Source organism: Pelmatolapia mariae, linkage group LG14 (genome assembly GCF_036321145.2).
Source record: "Pelmatolapia mariae isolate MD_Pm_ZW linkage group LG14, Pm_UMD_F_2, whole genome shotgun sequence".
Classification (NCBI taxonomy): Eukaryota; Metazoa; Chordata; class Actinopteri; order Cichliformes; family Cichlidae; genus Pelmatolapia; species Pelmatolapia mariae.
The window spans coordinates 13,863,555-13,881,876 of record NC_086239.1 but is presented as its reverse complement, the minus strand read 5'-3'; the positions used below and the strand labels follow the sequence as shown (position 1 = coordinate 13,881,876).

The 18,322-nt window shown below is 36.7% G+C and overlaps 1 protein-coding gene across 1 annotated transcript in view; it reads right to left on the bottom strand.

The window, feature by feature from the left end:
- The window catches only part of LOC134640958 (sucrase-isomaltase, intestinal-like), a 56,076-nt gene extending 46,184 nt beyond the window's left edge, over window positions 1–9,892 (bottom strand). The window contains exons 1-11 of the mRNA XM_065471932.1: window positions 9,772–9,892; window positions 9,476–9,561; window positions 9,173–9,293; window positions 8,463–8,572; window positions 7,736–7,887; window positions 5,152–5,323; window positions 4,775–4,874; window positions 3,984–4,096; window positions 3,735–3,860; window positions 1,598–1,729; window positions 1,224–1,343 (exon numbers count right to left, since the gene is read on the bottom strand). Of these exons, the coding sequence (XP_065328004.1) occupies window positions 1,224–1,343; window positions 1,598–1,729; window positions 3,735–3,860; window positions 3,984–4,096; window positions 4,775–4,874; window positions 5,152–5,323; window positions 7,736–7,887; window positions 8,463–8,572; window positions 9,173–9,293; window positions 9,476–9,561; window positions 9,772–9,892 (1,353 nt within the window). The remainder of the gene's footprint in view (window positions 1–1,223; window positions 1,344–1,597; window positions 1,730–3,734; window positions 3,861–3,983; window positions 4,097–4,774; window positions 4,875–5,151; window positions 5,324–7,735; window positions 7,888–8,462; window positions 8,573–9,172; window positions 9,294–9,475; window positions 9,562–9,771) is intronic.
- Window positions 9,893–18,322: the final 8,430 nt, after the last annotated feature.

The following is an 18,322-nucleotide window of genomic DNA, read 5'->3' as shown; positions in this document are numbered from 1 at the left end:
TCTACCTTTCTCTGTCTTGTCTTTCTCGCCATTACACATTCACACACAGGGCTACACACACACACGCACAGACTCATGGCTAATGTGTGATGTGGTGATGCAGAACTTTTTAAGATTAAGCACTAATGCAGAATCAATGCATATGTTTGACCTGTTATAAACAGGATGAAAAAACTATTAACAGTGGGGCAGGGTCTCGCTGTGTGCATAATCAAAAGCAACACTAAAGAAAGTATTGGAGCAACACATTTTACTCTGCACTTCCACTCTCTTTTTTAAAAAATGTTCTCAGCGGGGAAAAGGATCTCTCAATGAATATATTTATGTTCTATGATTGTCCTATGGAAAATTATTTTCCACGAGAACAAAGCTGTGACCTTGCATCAAATATCAGCTGATTGTATCAGTAATATATGCAGTCCTGTAAAGAGCTATGTGCACTATTATTGCTTCAATAGAAATTAAGAGGATAAGTAGCAGGAAGGTGCTACTAATCAACAGAGCTGCAAACTATAGATGAAGTAAAGATATTTGTACTGCTTACATTTTCAAAAAAGATTCATTACCTCTAGGGGAGGTATCGATTATTTTGCATCATTGCGTGCCTTCCAGGAATTAAACCAGACTGAATCTATATAGTGGGAACCATACCACACACAACCCCACTGGTATATCCACTGGTGCTTATATTTAGTTTTTCACATGGCTGCATAAAGTCCTTTATTTTTCACAACTGTTTTAAATTGTTCATAAAAGTTTATATAGTAAAATAAAAGTTTATATAGTTATAGTTCACATAGTTTTGTTAATTTTATTATTAATTAACCCTTTATGAGTCCCCTAAGGTTAAATAAATAACAGACTATGATGAGTCATTTGGATGCCAGTCAAACTGTTTGACTGTCTGATTTAATCAAAATCTGTTATGCTTTTTTATGTTTTGGGTTAAGCAGCTGAAAGGTTTGAAAGGCTTTAGCTTAAAAAGCCAAATTTGATAACTGAAAAAATATGCTAATATTTAACCTCTAATTTCATAAGCCTTAAAAGTAGCAGACTCCAAACTGTTTGAAAATAGTTCCCATTCATTCCTGTGTTTAATTTTGATTGAAAGCACAGTTGAGGTTTCAAAGTTAATTAAGTAATTTTCTTTTTAAGTGAGTTTCCTCTTGTTTGTTGTGTGCATGTAATTCATTAAATTAGGTTTGTGCACAAATGTGGCTCACCTCTCCTACTAGAGGAGTTACTCCATCTGATTCAGTGACCCAAGCATTTTTCGCAGTTCCACGGTCATAGGACTCATACGGAGCATCCCCAACCCTCTTACTGGTGGCTATTGCTGGATCCTGTCATAATAATATAAGTTGAAAACAAATCAGTAAATACATAAAAATTACACAGCACCATTGGCATGATTTTGAATTGTTATTTGTTGTATCTGATGTTACAAAGATTTTGTACTGTATTATTGTATTATTACACATTATATACAGAACTCACATCACAAAATTGCTTGTAATACAAGAATAAGTTCATGTAGTAATATTTGTTAACATGTCCATTACACAAATTATTTTGTGCACAGCAAAGTATTTCTTACCAGGATAAGGATATATTTCTGTCCATTCTCATGGAGGTATTCAGCAAACTGTGGAAGTTCTGCAAACTTAACCTTGTCATAGGTGAAATCCTTTTTATCCTCCATGTAGTCTATGTCAGTATATTGAATGTCCTGCATGGGGTAAAGAAAAATGCTGCATTGGTATGTGATGTGCATGCATTTTTTACTTCAGAAATTATATAGGCTAGCATAGCCAAAATCTTTGTGTTTCAAAAAAAGCTTTAAATCTAATAGCATATGAAATTAATTTACCAAGTTTTACATATGCATTAACCCTTGTGAATTAATTTCAAATGAGTTTTAGAAATGGACATTAGATATTCAAAGCTTCTTTTGAAATACAAAACTTTTGGCATGGCTTCTGTTTATTAAAATTAAATTTGCATCTTGGATTGCAGTGTAATACATTCCAAATTCCTCATAATGCCTCCTAAATGTACCCACTCATGTATTTTTTTTCTTTTTGTGCTTAATTTTGGCACATCTGCTAAAAAGAATCAGCATTTTTAGCATTACTTAAATGTGTCTTTCACACTGTATATTTTCATCTTAACATAGCTAGCAAAAGAAATGTTGAACATTTGCATAGAGTCTTACTAACAGAAAGACCTCTGATGACTTTTGGAGACCTAATGTGAGTGCAAACAACTTTGGTAATGTGCTGCTAAACCTTGGGAGGACAATAGCAATGTTAACACAGTCTTCTTTTTTTGCCAGGGTGTGACTTTATGCTTGCTCTCTGCCTGTTGCCTGCCAAAATCTACTTCATATCGATGGAGCAGATGGTTTGGAAGGCTCTGCCAGATCCTTCCTCTAATGGTAATCAGCTCCAGACATATTAGGGAGAATGTGATAATACCCTCTGTGGTCTATCTAATGGTTATCAAACATGTCCCTGAGTACAGCCGGAGAGAAAGCAGCTGCATCCTAATGTCTTTGGATATGAAAAAAGAGATTGGAGATTATAAGAGTGAAATATTGAGATGGGTTGGAAATTTGTTTGCATTTGAGTGTTAGATAAGACAGAGTTCAAATGACATCCTCGACTGTTGCCATCACTGCTGAGTTGTGACAGAGTTAAAATGTTTTATTGGGACACATAAAGAACATGTATAGGAGTCTACCTTAGTAATTAAAGACAAAAATGTACAGCATTGGAAAAGAATCGGTATCGAAAAGACTCTTAGCAGTTACCTCTCATGGCTCGACAAAGATAAGCAGTAGGGCTCATTCCAAAGAAAATGTCAACTGGAATTGATATTTACCAAATGTCTCAGAAAGGAATAGGCACTGGAGTAGTTTTAGCATTCAGTTCAGCGTGAATGAGATAATGAAAGGAAGTCGATCGATTGATCTTTGATTGCCACTAACATTCAGTGACGTTTGAAAAATAGTGATCCCAGGATTGAACCTATACAGCCCAGCAGACTCGCCATTATTTGACAGAAAGCTGGATTACCCTGTGTAAGCTAAAGGCCATCCCTATCATTCTGTCTGTCTGTCGAATTCCTGTTTCAACCTTCGTATCACGTCTCCACAGATAGTGTAGTGGTTAAGGCTCTTGCCTCCGGAACCACACAGTGGTGCATGAGTGCTTCAAATTTAACAAGGGGTGCACAAGGTGAAGTATTGATTCCCCACATTCCCCCACCTCTGAAAGCTTTACAATTGTGGTAGTAGCCAAAGGAATCCCTCTCTATAAAAACCACGCATTGCCACTACATTTCACACACTCGAGTTTTAAAATGCATGTTTTCTAAGGAAGAAACAAAGAACAAGGAAGAAGTAAAAGGCCAGGTGATGTCAGTGACACCAAGTCACATGTTTTCAGTTTCCAGAATGTTCATCATGACCACATGGTCAGTATCAGTGGTATGTAAATGCACCCTACATTTATTACATATAATGCATGATATTGTGATATAATGGAGATAAAATATATAAGCAAAGTTGTTCAACATTTTATCAAAATATTATAAGGACAAAATCACAGATGTTTATGGGGGCGGCAGTAGCTCTGATAGCAATTTTAGATAGTCTGAAGAAAATGTTTTTCTAAAATATGCATGTTATGAAAGACAAATAAGGAATAAAAACCAAGCAGACAGAATCTTACATATGGAAGATCCACAGCACGGTTCCTCTCCACTGTTTCCTTGACTATACTGAGGTTGCCATAGTTCCACCGAGAAAGCTGGAATCCCAGTGACCAGTAGGCAGGAATGACAGGCTTGCCAATGAGCTGAATAGCACAATTGGAAATACTTTTAATGCAATTACCACGTCAAGGCAACACAAAACCCACTTTACCCAACAGTATTAACCAGAAAACCTGCCAGACATATTTCTGAATTTAGAAAATCACCTCGAGGAATTCATGCACCACTTGTTCTGGTGTGTCACCAAAGAAAATGTAGAAGTCAAGCACCCCTCCAATTGTCCTGTAGGTCACAGCTGGGGCGGGCTGCAGTATCACATCTGGTGAAAACACAGAGAGAAAACATATAAGTATCAGTGTCAGTATTATGTTTAAAAATAAATTACAACCCCAAATTGATCGTAAGCCATTGTGTACCACCAATCCTCTGTTTTGATAAAACAACTTTTTTGTTGTTTTAATTCTTCAGAGAATTATTACTTTAAACCTAAACACAATTGTATATGGAGGACATATCAGTCAATTCCTATGGAAATCAATATATTAAAAAAACTTTCATGAAGCAACTGTAAGCATAAGCAACAGAAACATGTCAGTGGGAATCACTAATGCTTTCAGTCATCTCCTTCTCAGAATAAAACAGTCATGAAATATTCTCTTTGATTTGTCAGCACAATTCTTTGATTGATGCAACAGTAGCTCCTTTTGTGTTGGGGGATGAGGATTAACTGGCGCTTCGTATGCCCTTGAACCATTTAGAGATGATTTTCTTGTCCCGAAGTTTCATGTATCAGTGTAAACATACGGTATGTTTGTACTTTTTTGGCAGTATGTATGAGAGTGCTTGTGCACATAGATTCTGTAGTTTTTAAACACAGTGCTGCTCAAATGTTTTTTTATGTGTATGTGTGCATTTGTTTGCATGCTCGAACCCATGTATATTTGCTTTTATCCAAGTACCAGCAAGTGTTCTTGCATTTGTGTTAGCGTAATTTTACCCATAGCATTGCTGTTCTGGAGAAAGACCCCAAATGACTTCCCACTCTTATCTTCCAGACAGAGGAAAAAGGGATAGTGTCCATAGAGGTTATGTGTTCCCTGTAGAGAAGACAGGAGGAGACAAATGAATATAGGGTATTGGTGCCTTGTGAGACCACCATGTGGGAGACTTACTGAAGCTGAGGGGGTGCCTACACGGCATAATCAGCTCACAAGGCATTCAATTATAAGCCTTTTGCGAAGGCAAATGCACATGTAAGACACACATGTAAACATGCCACACACGCACAACTAAGCAGGCCTGATTTTAAGCACATATGTCTCTTTGTGTGTGTGTGTGTGTGTGTGTGTGTGTGTGTGTGTGTGCTGTCTTTACCCCATTAGGAAAACCATCTCTTGTGAAAATTGGCCAGGTTCTCCAGTTTGTGTCATGGCGATATTGCCTATGGACATGCTCCCCCAGGCCATAAATATTATGGGATGGGAGCTTGGCAGACAGCTGTATGTACTGGTCTTCAAACACAATTGGAGCCATTCTAGTGTCAAACCTGAATGTAACCAGAAAAAAAGTGAAGTTAAGTAGGAAGTGAAGAGACACACAGATGCACTGGGATGTGGAATAAGGGAGAGGAGATAAGAGTGAATATGTGTGAGACACAAAAATAAAGAAAATGTGCATGAGATGGAGCAAGATGAGAGTGGGAATGAGACAGAGACATTTTGATGAATTGAGTTGCAAAAAAAAAAACCAGCGAGTAGACAGGCCATCCCATCAAGCGCTAATAAGCCCTCTGGGTAGCTTTTCTGTAGTCTTCAAAACAAGACATACACTGGTTACTGAAATACCCAGCCTGCTGAACTTTCAAACAGCTGTCAGATATTACAAGTAAAGGTTTTAAATGCAGTAAATATATGATTTTATTTTCCTTTAACATCTTCATTTAACATCTTAACCCTAATTCTGTTCAAAAAGATCATTTCCAAATGACAGGCACACAGGCTTAATAGAATGATTATGAGCCACATTGTCCATTTATCTATATAGTAAATAAATAACAGATCTCGTGGAATTTAATGCCATAATAAATACCAATGGTAACCTGCTGCAATTTTTATGATTTAAAAGTAAATATGTAAACATTGTTATCACTGTATTTTATGGGCTTTTTACAGTTCATGGCCTGCTTATTCTCATATTCTTATCAAACTATAATTACATTATAACAATTTAGATCTTGGTAAACATACCATGTGTTAAAAAATTCCACAATGGTAGTCTCTGTAGCTATGCTTCACCCACAGTGCCAAAACGGATCAGTTTGGTTGCTAAATCATAAGATAATCTACTTACGATTTATCTTGAAAAGAATTTTAAAGGCCTGTGACTAAAGGTTGCGTGCAGTGTTGAGAAAGACAAATGAAACTTTATAAGCAGGTCAAACCAACGGCTTTCATTTTATGTAACTGTGACTTTAACTTTAATTGTCTTTCATTATTTCTTTTTCGTAAGTAAAGAGTGTCGAAGAAAATAATTAACTGACTCTTTTTTTTCTTACAGAAACATAACTCAACAATGAAAGAAAGCCAATAAAAGACAAAACACTAAAAGCAAAGGATTAGATAAAATAACTCTTGTACATGTTTTGTCATTTTGAAATGTGTTGGCATGTCTGAGCAATATGAATTCTCTATTGGCAGTGTAACTTTTGTTTCACCAGTTTCTGCCAAGAGCAAAGATAAACTACAGGAGTGTAAACTATCGTTATCAGTATTTTAGAGCACAGAGATTATTCTAAGTATTGAACATTTGCAATCAACCAAAGAAATCCCCGTACACTGTAGAGAGTTTGAATCAGAAAAAAATGGACCTCCTATTTTTTTCATGAAATAACTGTGGACATGGTCTCTGTCTACAAGCTATTTTTTAAACCAATGGAATTTATTAAAGTAAATATATTTTCCTACATTGAATGAAATGATAAAAACCTCCTTTTAACCTTTTCCCACCAATGATTAACAATTAGCAGGAAGCCATAAACAGTGTTTTTTTTATCAAACAACTGCACAAAGGGCGCATTGACTGGCGCTTGGTTGTAAATTTCATTATCGTTACATCAAGGAAGACTGATAAGCCGCAGTGATACCTATATCGATAACATCCACACAATTTGCACCCCTACTATAAATTAAACATTTTTAAAAGGTTGCTTTGGCTTTCACTTTTCCTGTAAATAAATCCACATTTACCTAGTAGGGAAATTTGTCATGCACCATAAAAGCCAATAATGATGTACAAAACACCATTAGCACTAATGTATGCAATTGTTGTTTTTCTCTATTTATCTGTGTTTGTGTGTTCTGTGGAGGAGTTTGTCACTGCAGTGTCACACAGAGCCAACTAAGCATGCACTGAATCAACACGAAAATAATGACTTATTGTTTGAGAAACTGTCTTGTAACATGGAATGGTGTCACCTGCCAGTTTTGCATGACAGTGAGTTGATGTGCTGCTGAGACCACCTTTGTGGCTTTCTTACACATCTGCTTCAAGTGATACACATAATCTGTGGTTCCGAATTTCCAGTGTCAAATGTCTAAGGGGACAGTTCTGATAAGTAATAATTGTAATTCTAAATAAATATTTAGTAAGTCAATTTATCTTATATTAAAATTTCAGTACCATGGCATCTTAGCATTATTATGAAAAATCTCCTCCACACTACGCAATCCCCTGCTGCTATACATGCTTTAACTCAGAAATGCCCTTATCCCTCTTTACTAGCGCAACCATAGTATATAAAACAATGTATAAAGTACATAAGAAATTATAATAACAATTACCTTAATTTGAATCATGTTTTTTTTTAATGAATACACACAGTTTGCATAGTCTGATATCTTTTGTATATCCAATCTGAAACAGCAAATATACATGGTATATACACACAATGAGCACTTACACAATGTTTTGGTTCTCCTCTCTGCGTACAGTAAGGCCAAAGGGTTTCTGTGTAATCTGCAGTGTGTTGTTGATGGGACTGGATGGTGTAGGGTTGAGGCTAAGGATGTGCTCATGGGGGACCTCAAACCTCTTATTGTTGGGATCATAGATCTGAGGGAAAGGAAACAGTCATTTTAGGCAGTGAGACAGAACTCTCGCTGTCTCAGTAATACTCAGTTGTGTATATTTCTATTCTTCATTCTCAACGGCTTTTATGGTAAATGGTAAATGGCCTGTATTTGTATAGCGCTTTACTTAGTCCCTAAGGACCCCAAAGTGCTTTACACTACATTCAGTCATCCACCCATTCACACACACATTCACACACTGGTGATGGCAAGCTACTTTGTAGCTACAGCTGCCCTGGGGCGCACTGACAGAGGCGAGGCGAGGCTGCCGGACACTGGCGCCACCGGGCCCTCTGACCACCACCAGTAGGCAACGGGTGAAGTTTCTTGCCCAAGGACACAACGACCGAGACTGTCCGAGCCGGGGCTCGAACCGGCAACCTTCCGATTACAAGACGAACTGCCAACTCTTGAGCCACAATCTTTTATATTAAAGATACTTTGATTAAACTGCTTTTGAAATGAATAGTGTATCTCACAATTTTTTACTTTGCTGTGAAATCTGGCTCTGCAAACATGTATACAAGAATATAAAGCCAGAATGGTGTCAATGTTCACCTTAAATCGGAGTCGATTCTTTGTCTGCATTTCTGCGTCAATTGCCAGTTCTTTTATGTGTTGACCAAATAGAGATGGAGATTCCATTCTTGTCAGTTTTGCCTTTATAGCTACAAAAATAAACAGATGACAGTAAGATGGCAAGAAGTTTAATATATCATCCACATAATACAATATATTTACATAATGTAGAAATCAGTTACATAAGAAACATAAGTTTAAAAAATTCAGTTTTGTTATATTTTATTGTAAAGAGAAACTGTGTGAGCAAACATTCGTCAGGGTCAGTCGTTCAATTCAGGTGTAGCACCACATGAAAATCTTCACGTGAACTTAGACTGGACTTTATTTAAACAATATGTATTGCCAACTTCTTTTACCGCCATGATAAAAGGTTACAGAGTACTTAGTTGGCTCTGTTGTACTAATTTGCATAGTATCCTTAAGCAATACCTTTGCCAAATGGATGTCAAAATGTTTGATGACATTTTAAATTAGATATGGATAAAAAAAAAGGAATGCTTTCATTTTTATGTGTTGGTTCAATTCCCAACGCATAAAAATCTCAGGCTGGGCATAACATGATTGTTTTTGAATATTCTACTGAGTCCAAGCACATACAGACTTCTTTCTATTTATGTGCATATTTTTATCAGTTAGTGAGCACATGACTCTGAATTAAAGAATACAGAGGGGGTTTAAGGTTTTACCATAAGAATTTGGTGTCTCCTGTGATTCCACAGTATATCCATAGTTGGTTGGGAAGAAACACCAGGGAACATTACTCTCATCTCGTGGACTCCAACAACATCCACGTTCCTGACATTTCTCCTGTTAAGAGTATTGTTGCCAATATAATTATTTGTAGTGTCATTACTGTTACTATTAGAAGTGCTTTTTGTCACAATAGCAAATGCTTAAATTATGTAAATAATATTTATTTAATTATTCATAAATTAATAAATAAACAAAATCCCCATACACACACTTTACACTTTAGGAAATTAGTTTACCTGTGATGCTCCAGAATCAGGGAAGCAATCTACTCTCTCACCCAGAGGCATGCTGGGACATGTTGGAACAAATGTATCTGTAATTTCTGAGAAAAGAACAATACAACTAAGTCAAAATTATAAAGGGTAAACCTTGTAAATTTACAAACTGACATTAGTGTGCAGATTATTCTCTGGTTTAGAAATGATAATCATGTGAGCAAAAGAAAAGTAAAGGAGGAAGTGATTTTATGTTGCTTAAAACTTTAATACCATTACTTTGAAGTTAGATGTGTATTTCTCTGTGGTCCACCTACCTTCTTTCACACCAGATTGTCCCGTGGCAAACAGAACTATGAATGCGATTGATATCACAGTCATAATCGTAAACATCACCATTAACATCACCTCCAACTTAGAGAAGTGTTTTTTCACCATCTAACAGAGAAAAAATGCACAAGAACAAAATATCCATACGTACACAGTGATTACAAAGGCCAGCATCATTAACACTCGTTAATGATAGCAAGTTTACTACAGGCAAGGTCTCAGAGGTACAAAAACCTTTAGCTGCTTAATGATGCCCATTGGCAGGAGGCACACTCACAGACAGGCAAAAAAATAAAAATAAATAAAAACATATTTAACACACACATGCATTTTCCTTCCATTAACCTTGAATTTTTGGCAAAAAGTCTTAGGTATTAAATTCAGTAAAATAAAACCATACAGTTAAGCGAGAAGGAGAGTGGAGTGAGACTGAAAAAGAGAATCTGGAAAGGAAAGATGTCCAACAGGCTTAGCCTACTTTTTGCAAAGGCACCCATCATACAGCTCAAGCAATTAGGCTTCATTCCAGTAAAGTCTACTCATGTAGACAAAAACAAGGTGAATATCTGGATGTGTGTGTGTGGCTATGTGTCTGTTTGGGTGTGTGAGAAGCTTATAGCTATCCTGTTTAATGTGCTGTGAAGAGCAGGTGAGGGCGTAGAGAGAGACAGAGAGCCAAATGTCTGCATGCCCCTGTGTGTTAGCAATCAGCTGCACATCATAGAGAAACACTGAAAAGCACCTGCAAACATGCAATGTAAGGCACAGAGAAAAAAAAAATAAACAAACATAATGTATGTTTAAAGTACAAACTCTTTAAGCTCTCTACTCCTCCTTTTGGCTTCCACTGAATACCTAAAAGTAGGTTTCACTAAATCTTCCAACACACAGAAATCCTGAAACTAACACTGTTTTACAGCTGCACTTTTGAGGTTCCCTGAGTACAGCCAGTTTAAAATATTATATTTAAATAGAACTTTTATTAAACTCAATGACAGACCAGGAGGCAGTTAGCTTACCTGTAAATAAGTTTAAGACTAGCATAAAAATTGCGTATGTGATGTGCATCGTAACAACAACAACAAAAAAAGAAAATCAGCATCAAAGAACCCTCATAAGACATCTGTTCAGTGGAACCGCAATATAGTTTACACTATGCTTTTATGCCACTGGCAAAGAGCTTCATATAACCAACATAATCATTAATGCAGTCTTTCTTTGTCCACATTAATGTGAGTATAATTATATAATTTAAGCGCCTACAATCTACAAAATGTTAAAAAATGAAGAAAATTCCCACTGAACATCAGCTTCTTATGTAGTCATAACAAGAAAGATCTTTGAATGTAAAATTGTTTTTTCTGTTTATATATCATTATTCAGCAAAATCATAATTCATGCAGTACAATCAAAAGACTGTAATATACACTGTAATGTATTGTTATTAGTTTTTGAGTGAAACTGCCTGCCTCTGTAATCTTACCTTGGCTCTCTTTGGAGGTTGGGGCAAAGTGCGCCCCGTTCAAGAGAGATAACAGCTTTTCAATCCACAGGATGTGGAAGTGTTGCACATGGACAAGGAGGCTCAGCCCCCTTTACTGTTCCATGAATGGTTGTGTGTGTGCAGGGCTGTGTCTCTGCTGTGTACGTGTGCCTGAAAACCATCTACTGTTTGAGAGAAGAAGTGAAACCCCAAATCACCTCATCCGGGTGTTAAAATCATTCATTTACCACAGTCACAGAGTCTGTATGGGTGTGTCTGCATGTTTATGCTTGTATGGTTATAGTTTAACTAAAGATTACTGTGCATTTTCAATGGTTTACGTAAGATGTGACTTAGAGAGAGTAATCTTTACACTGTTGTTGCTATAGCACTTCAACTCAGTAGTCAACACATGTACAAATTCAGATTCACTCAGTTGATAGTGGAAAACTGAATTTTTATACCAGGAAGAAGAAACTTTTTAGGAACTTTTAGAACATAGAATATTATGTAAAGTTTTTTAATTTTAATTTTTATTGGTAAATAATTGTTTGTGTAAATGTGAGGACATTACTCTCAGGTTATATCAGCTTAGCAAATAAAGGGTCAACAAATCCAATAATTCAATTTGGAGAACCCCCCACAGCTGGCTCCAAGTGGATATTTACATTCGAGGATGAAAATTAGTGAATTATGTCAACATACTACAGAGCTCTACTTGAAATAAGAGAGCAGCATGTTGCCAGCATTGCTCATTTTTATCTTGGCATTATAAAAGCACTTCCTAAGTATTATCCTAAGGAGTTGTATGATGCACCCCTTGTTGATGAGTTTCATGATTTTCCTTGTTAAGATGCAGTCCCATTTTTGACAGGGGGCTTCCTTTCCACATAATTTCATGACTATGAAGTTTCCCTGGTCTCGTATTCATGAGACCCAGAAAAGTTATTCCATGATCGAGTGCTGCTTGATTTAGCTCATCCCAAACGTGACATCCAAGACATAATCTATGCCATTTCATGTTATACTTTAGTAATAAATTTATTCTATACCATTGCAAAGCAGAATAGTGAGGAAGAACATGAAGTATTTATCAGGTAGTGGCACAGTAGTCTTCCAACATAGAGCTCGATGGTAATAAACAATGCAATGAGCCATTCTGTGTGTAATCATTCAAGCAGGTTAGGCTTCTATCCCTGTCGCCATAATTTAACTGTCCAGCAAATACATAAGAGCATATTTAGCTTGCATGTAGTACATGCTGGGGGATGAAAGTGTTCAAGTTCTTCTGTTGATCATTATGCTCCCTCTTGGTCTTTCTCTCCTTACAAATCCAATTCCACTCTGTCACTGCCAATATCTGGTGCTCTCCCTCAAGAATGCACTGCCAGCCAATTTCAATAGAACAAACTGAAATTGGCAATTCACTCCCCTGTATCGATCCAGTCACTTTAAAACTAGGCACTCAACATTGAGAGCTGCCAACCAACCAAGTTATATATGGGGTTCATGTATACCTGTGTTTCTTTTTGTTTGCTTGTGGGTCTAGAAAGGAAACCTGTACAGCATATCTGACGACCAAGACCTCGCGTGCGTGTGTAGATATGAACGTGTGTGCTTGTACATTGTGCTGTTGATATTTCGCAACCAACCTGCTTTCTCAGGACACAATAAAACACTCAACGTCTCAATATTATAAACACAGTAATACAGTTTCAGATCTGGCATCAGTTCTCTGATAATGTTTCTATAATTAGGTATTCTCACCAACAATATATTCCAGCTAAAAATAATTGACCGAAATAATATACCACTCAGACTAATATGTTTTCTCTGTTTAATGTGTGCTGTTATAGTCTTCATTTGATTTGATTTTGCTGTTCTAATACAATGACTCAACTCATTCCCAGGAGCATAATGATCAACAGAAGAACTGGAACACTTTCATATACCAAAAACTGTCTGTTACATATATTACATGACACCATATGGACTGTTGCTGAAATGTAAAAACTCCTGTAACTGGTGTGTTACATCTTTTTTTAATTTACTTTTTCATGAGTATTAAGTTTTGTATTTTTTCGTGTGCACAGTGTGCCATTTCTTTATATATAATTCTTTATACATTTTATTTATACATTTTTATTTCAGTATTCCTTCAATGTTTTCTTTTGTATTGTACTTGCTAAACATGGCTGCTAGGTGTTCACATGGTGCTGTGTTATGCAGTGAAACAATGGCAGTACTGACAATATAAAAAGTACAAAGCAGACGAGGAGCTGTATGGCGTTTTCATGCACTGATGGCACAATTTCAACAAATTCACACATGAAATTTAGGCGTAAGTTCATCAAGCAAGATCTTTAATCACTCATCTGCCTGTTTTCCGGGCTGTTTGGCTGCTAGCAAGTGAGTTCTCATCAGTCCAATTTTGTACTCTTAACAGGTACTCCCAACAGATTTAGGATTCATTTAAAAATTTTTGTATTTACTTTCTTATAAACCAAGAAAGCTGTTTTTGTTAGTTGTTCCTCGTACACGACTAAAGACTAAGAGGGACAGAACCTCTGTGGCACCAAAGCTGTGGAACAGCTTACCACTACAACTACATTTAACTGACTCTGTGGACTCTCTTAAGGCACAGTTTTACTTTTTTTTTTTAAACCACCTCTTTATTTTATTGTGTCTTATTGTGGATTTTTAATTAGCTATCATGGCACCACATTTGGAAGTAACTTTACTTAATTACCTATTAGTGTATTCTTCACATTGCTTACTCCTTACAACACTGACAAACTCAATGATGATGTCATTGCTCTAGTCTATCTTTTTCTTACCTCCTCTGAGCCAATCAGCCTTCATTCTGCGTAGTTTAAATCTCAGTGCTCTTCTGTAATTCTTCCTTTCAGGCAGCCTGCCTCCTCTGCATGTCTGCCTGATCCCAGTCACTCAGAGCTCCATTCTAGCTTCCATCTTCATATTCACGACCACCAACATCTAGATTCCTGGGAGTCATGTCCTAATTCCTATCAAATTCGGATTCCTTTCTGCCAAATAGCTTAACTGAATTCTGTATCTCTACTTCTACCAAATGAGCTCTCCTTATTGAAATATTGTCATGTAGTATGTGCACATGGGTTGAATCTTGTTAAGTTTTGTTGTGAGAGTGGATGTGGTTGTTGATTCTTCTTAGCAGGGTTCCATTTGTCAAAATCCTTCTGTGGAGTTTCTTAGATTGAGAAATTTTCTAAACAGTCATGAATTTTCTCAGTCTTCATAGCCAGTTGCGTTTTGTATATGCTATTACAACATACTCTTACACGCATATGTACAATTGGCAAAAGACCTTGTTGTAGTGTTGGGTATTATTAATACCAGGTGGTAAAAATAATATACCACTGAGTGCAGAGTGGCCTTTGTGAACACCTTTTTATGATCCTGCTACTTACCATCATTATGCTTACTATAATATAACTATTGTTTTAATGTTTTCAACAAGTACCTTCATACATTCACATTCAACTTAACTCCTGTGACACAGAGGCTCTTAAGGACTCCACAGTTTACCACTTTGCTTACTTTAATGTGGGTCTGCCTCCCTAACAAGTACCTACATTCAGTTGGTAGCTTAAAGGTGGGATATAATCACAGTCCATGCAAACATGGTACTGAGCACTCAGACAACAGCACCGATAATTAACCTGTTGTCCTAGATTTTTGCATTTAAAATGAAAGTCTTAGTGATACCTAAGTCCAGTGGAAGATAGTGTTGATAAAACCCAACAGAAACCTTTCAAAGTACCATTTTTACTTGTTTGTAACAAAATATTATTATAGTGCATTATTATTCTGCTTAGCACTACATTTGATATTTGGCATGCACACTGGAGCAGACAGGGATCAAACCACCAACCTTCCAGATTATTAGATGACCTGTGCTACCTCCTGAGTCACACTCACTCCAGTAGTAATGTTATCCCCACTGTCATTTAAGAAAAAAAGTGTCAATAGGAGGCAGATAAAAGTTTACCAACACAGCTAATTATATGTATTGGACTCATAATGTTGTTGGTGCGACAGTTTCTCTGTCTTTTTCCATTGTTGAGTAATTCCACTGTTGCATAACTAGAATGTCTCCAAGGTGCTGAAATCAACTATGGCACAAAGCAATAATGTAATTTTCCAATACAACTCAGCTTGCTTGTTAAATAGTGGCAACAGTCTTATAGATCCCATGTGCTGCTGAGTTACAACAGGCTAATTAAATAGAAAAAATTATGAATCCTGGTCAAAATGGCTAAACTTTTCTAATAAACAATAAATGAAATTGACTGTGATAATCTGTGCATTTAGTGGCAAGTGTTTCCCAAAACATCAGCATTTACCCACACTATGTTGTGTTCCTTTGCCAAAGGGATAACGCCTTTGTTTTTAGTGATTGAAAAGAAATATGTTTATATTGTTTTGTTTTGTTTTGTTTGTCTCACTGAAATCAGGCCCACTAAATGGTGGCATGACAAAGAACTGCCCATGTTGATATAGTTATTCAACCTCCTGGGAGACAAAGTCATCAAGCAATTAGACTGTGGTGTTGTAGTTGTTCTCACTGTGTGATTGTCGGCGTGCATATGTCTGTAGCTGTTATTCCACAAATGGTCGCACAAGCCGTAATATGCAGGTGGCCTATCTAAGTGCTCCCATTATGCAGTTTTCCCCCATAAGCATGGCACAGATGTTACACCCCTGTGGGGGAACAAACAGCAAAGTAAATGAGGAGAACGACACATATGTGTGACTTTAACTATATATGAGCGTTCGCACACGCACATGCACACACACACAAGCCCAGCTTCTGCTGCATCATATCTTAAGCTAATATGTGCCATTTCTCTAAAACAGCAGGGGTGTTTTGTCCACGTGCAGACACAGGCGCTTATAAAACAAGAGTATGACAGCAGCTGTCAGTGTGCAGCGTGACAGTTATTTTAAGTGCTGCATAATGATTAACCGCTATCTTTGTGTGGATGTTTGTGTGACTGATGGTTGGATGGAAAGATCACCAGATGCTGGTATCGAGCATGAAAATGGTCAAAGTGTGAATATCCTTCCTCTCCCTGTAAGTCCTATACAGTCTTATAAAACCTGCTAGTGACTTTATAAAGTTGAGGAGACCTGAGGTTCAGTGGAATATAAGGATATTATACAGAAACTAGAAAAGTTGAAAAATACAGAAAAAGTTCGTGTTCTCTGCTGAGATTTATTTACTGCTGATACACTGCTCTTCTGTGGAGTATCAGCAGAGTTTCATTATTTCATATCTGTTTTCTTCAGGAGAGGAGGAAAATGTAATGTGTATATTTATGGCTCCTATGTATGTGCATATAAAATATTCTTTAGGGCTTAGACTGCTCCGTCTGTTTCCCCAGTTTAGTTGTCAGATACCAGAAGTTAGTATAATCGTTATACTAATCTAAATTGAGCATGCATACTTAGCATACTTAATCTCACATCAAAATTCTTCATCTGTATGTTCTGAAGACTATGAGGTTTTCAATAATATCTAAAGAGCTCTATTTTGGCACCCAAGATTAAATAACGCTAAATTTAAATAAAGCTTGTTTTATGCATCATGAAATCAGTTAATCAGTGTGAGTTAATATTTGATGTAATCAAAACTTAAATATCTGAAATGAGTGTAATACAAAGAATGCACATTGCCTATAGTGGTTGTTACGAAAGACCACCATTCACTTGAGATACCTTTACTGGAATAACATACATGACTCCCTGTAAAAATCATTCATCTGTAGGTGTGGCTGTGCTGTTGATCCTGTCCTTCAACTCGCCTGTAAAAAGATGAAAGCATATCTTTCATTGGTGATAGAGAATGATGGTTATAACCATTAACTGCAACTGTAAGGCTGGTATTGTATTCACTCTATGACTGAAATCTGTCATTCTGCCAAAATGCAGGTCTTAAAGACATCTAATGTAGGGAGAAGTACTTTTGAAAGCCTTTATGGATGATTTTGCTAATGTGGTAGACAAGAAAAGATTAGCAAAACTTTACATGTGTGTAGTTGGAATGCAAATGAAAGAGTTTGAAAGTAGGTTTGGACAAACACATATTTGATTAAACTGAAGAAAGGGAATTCTACATATACAGTAAATTGCATTTATCTAATATATTTATATGTTAACACTAATTATGCTTTCTTGCATACAGTTTTCTTCAGAAGATGTAATATGGCACGTAATAATACATGTAATACTATATTTGTGTGTGATCTTGCCAAGTACAGAGAGACTTGTAGAACAGTTACTTTTGGCAGCTTCAGCCTTATAAAACACCCACAGCTTCACTCACTCATCATCTCTGCCTGCCAAACAAACTCAAAGAAGAAGAGATAAAAGGAAATCTAAACATCAAGAAACTAGCTGACATGTTGCTGAGACAAGGTGTTTCTGGGTCTGTATGTGTTTTACAAAAGTTCAGCCTGTATAGATTTTTGTAAAAAAAAAAAAAAAAAATAGTCAAATGCAAGTTTCCCCTGTTAACAGTCAAATTTTACAATATTTTTATAACAGTCTGATACTTGGTATATATAGTAGAATGCTTTTTATTTATGGATAGTATATAGTATATTTGTCTTCCTCTGTCAGCTGCTCCCGTTAGAGGTCACCACAGTGCATCATCTGCTTCCATTGTGTTCTATCCACAGCATCCACTTCTGTCACACCAACTCTTTTCATGTCCTCCTTCACTACATTCATGAATTTTCTCTGTGGGTTTCTTCTTTTCCATCTTCAACATGTTTTCTCAAATATGTCCACTATGCTTCTACTCATTCTAATCCTGCCCCTCTTGGTCACTCCATACAAAAATCTTCAAATCTGCCACCTGCAGCTTCACCTTCTGTCTTTGTGTCATTGCCACTGTCTCCAAACCCCCACCTTCTTGCAAACCTTCCATTTAACCCTCGCTTCTATTCTTCTGTCATAAATCACCTGTGACACTCGTCTCCACCTGCTCCACTTTGTCCTAAACTCTCTTC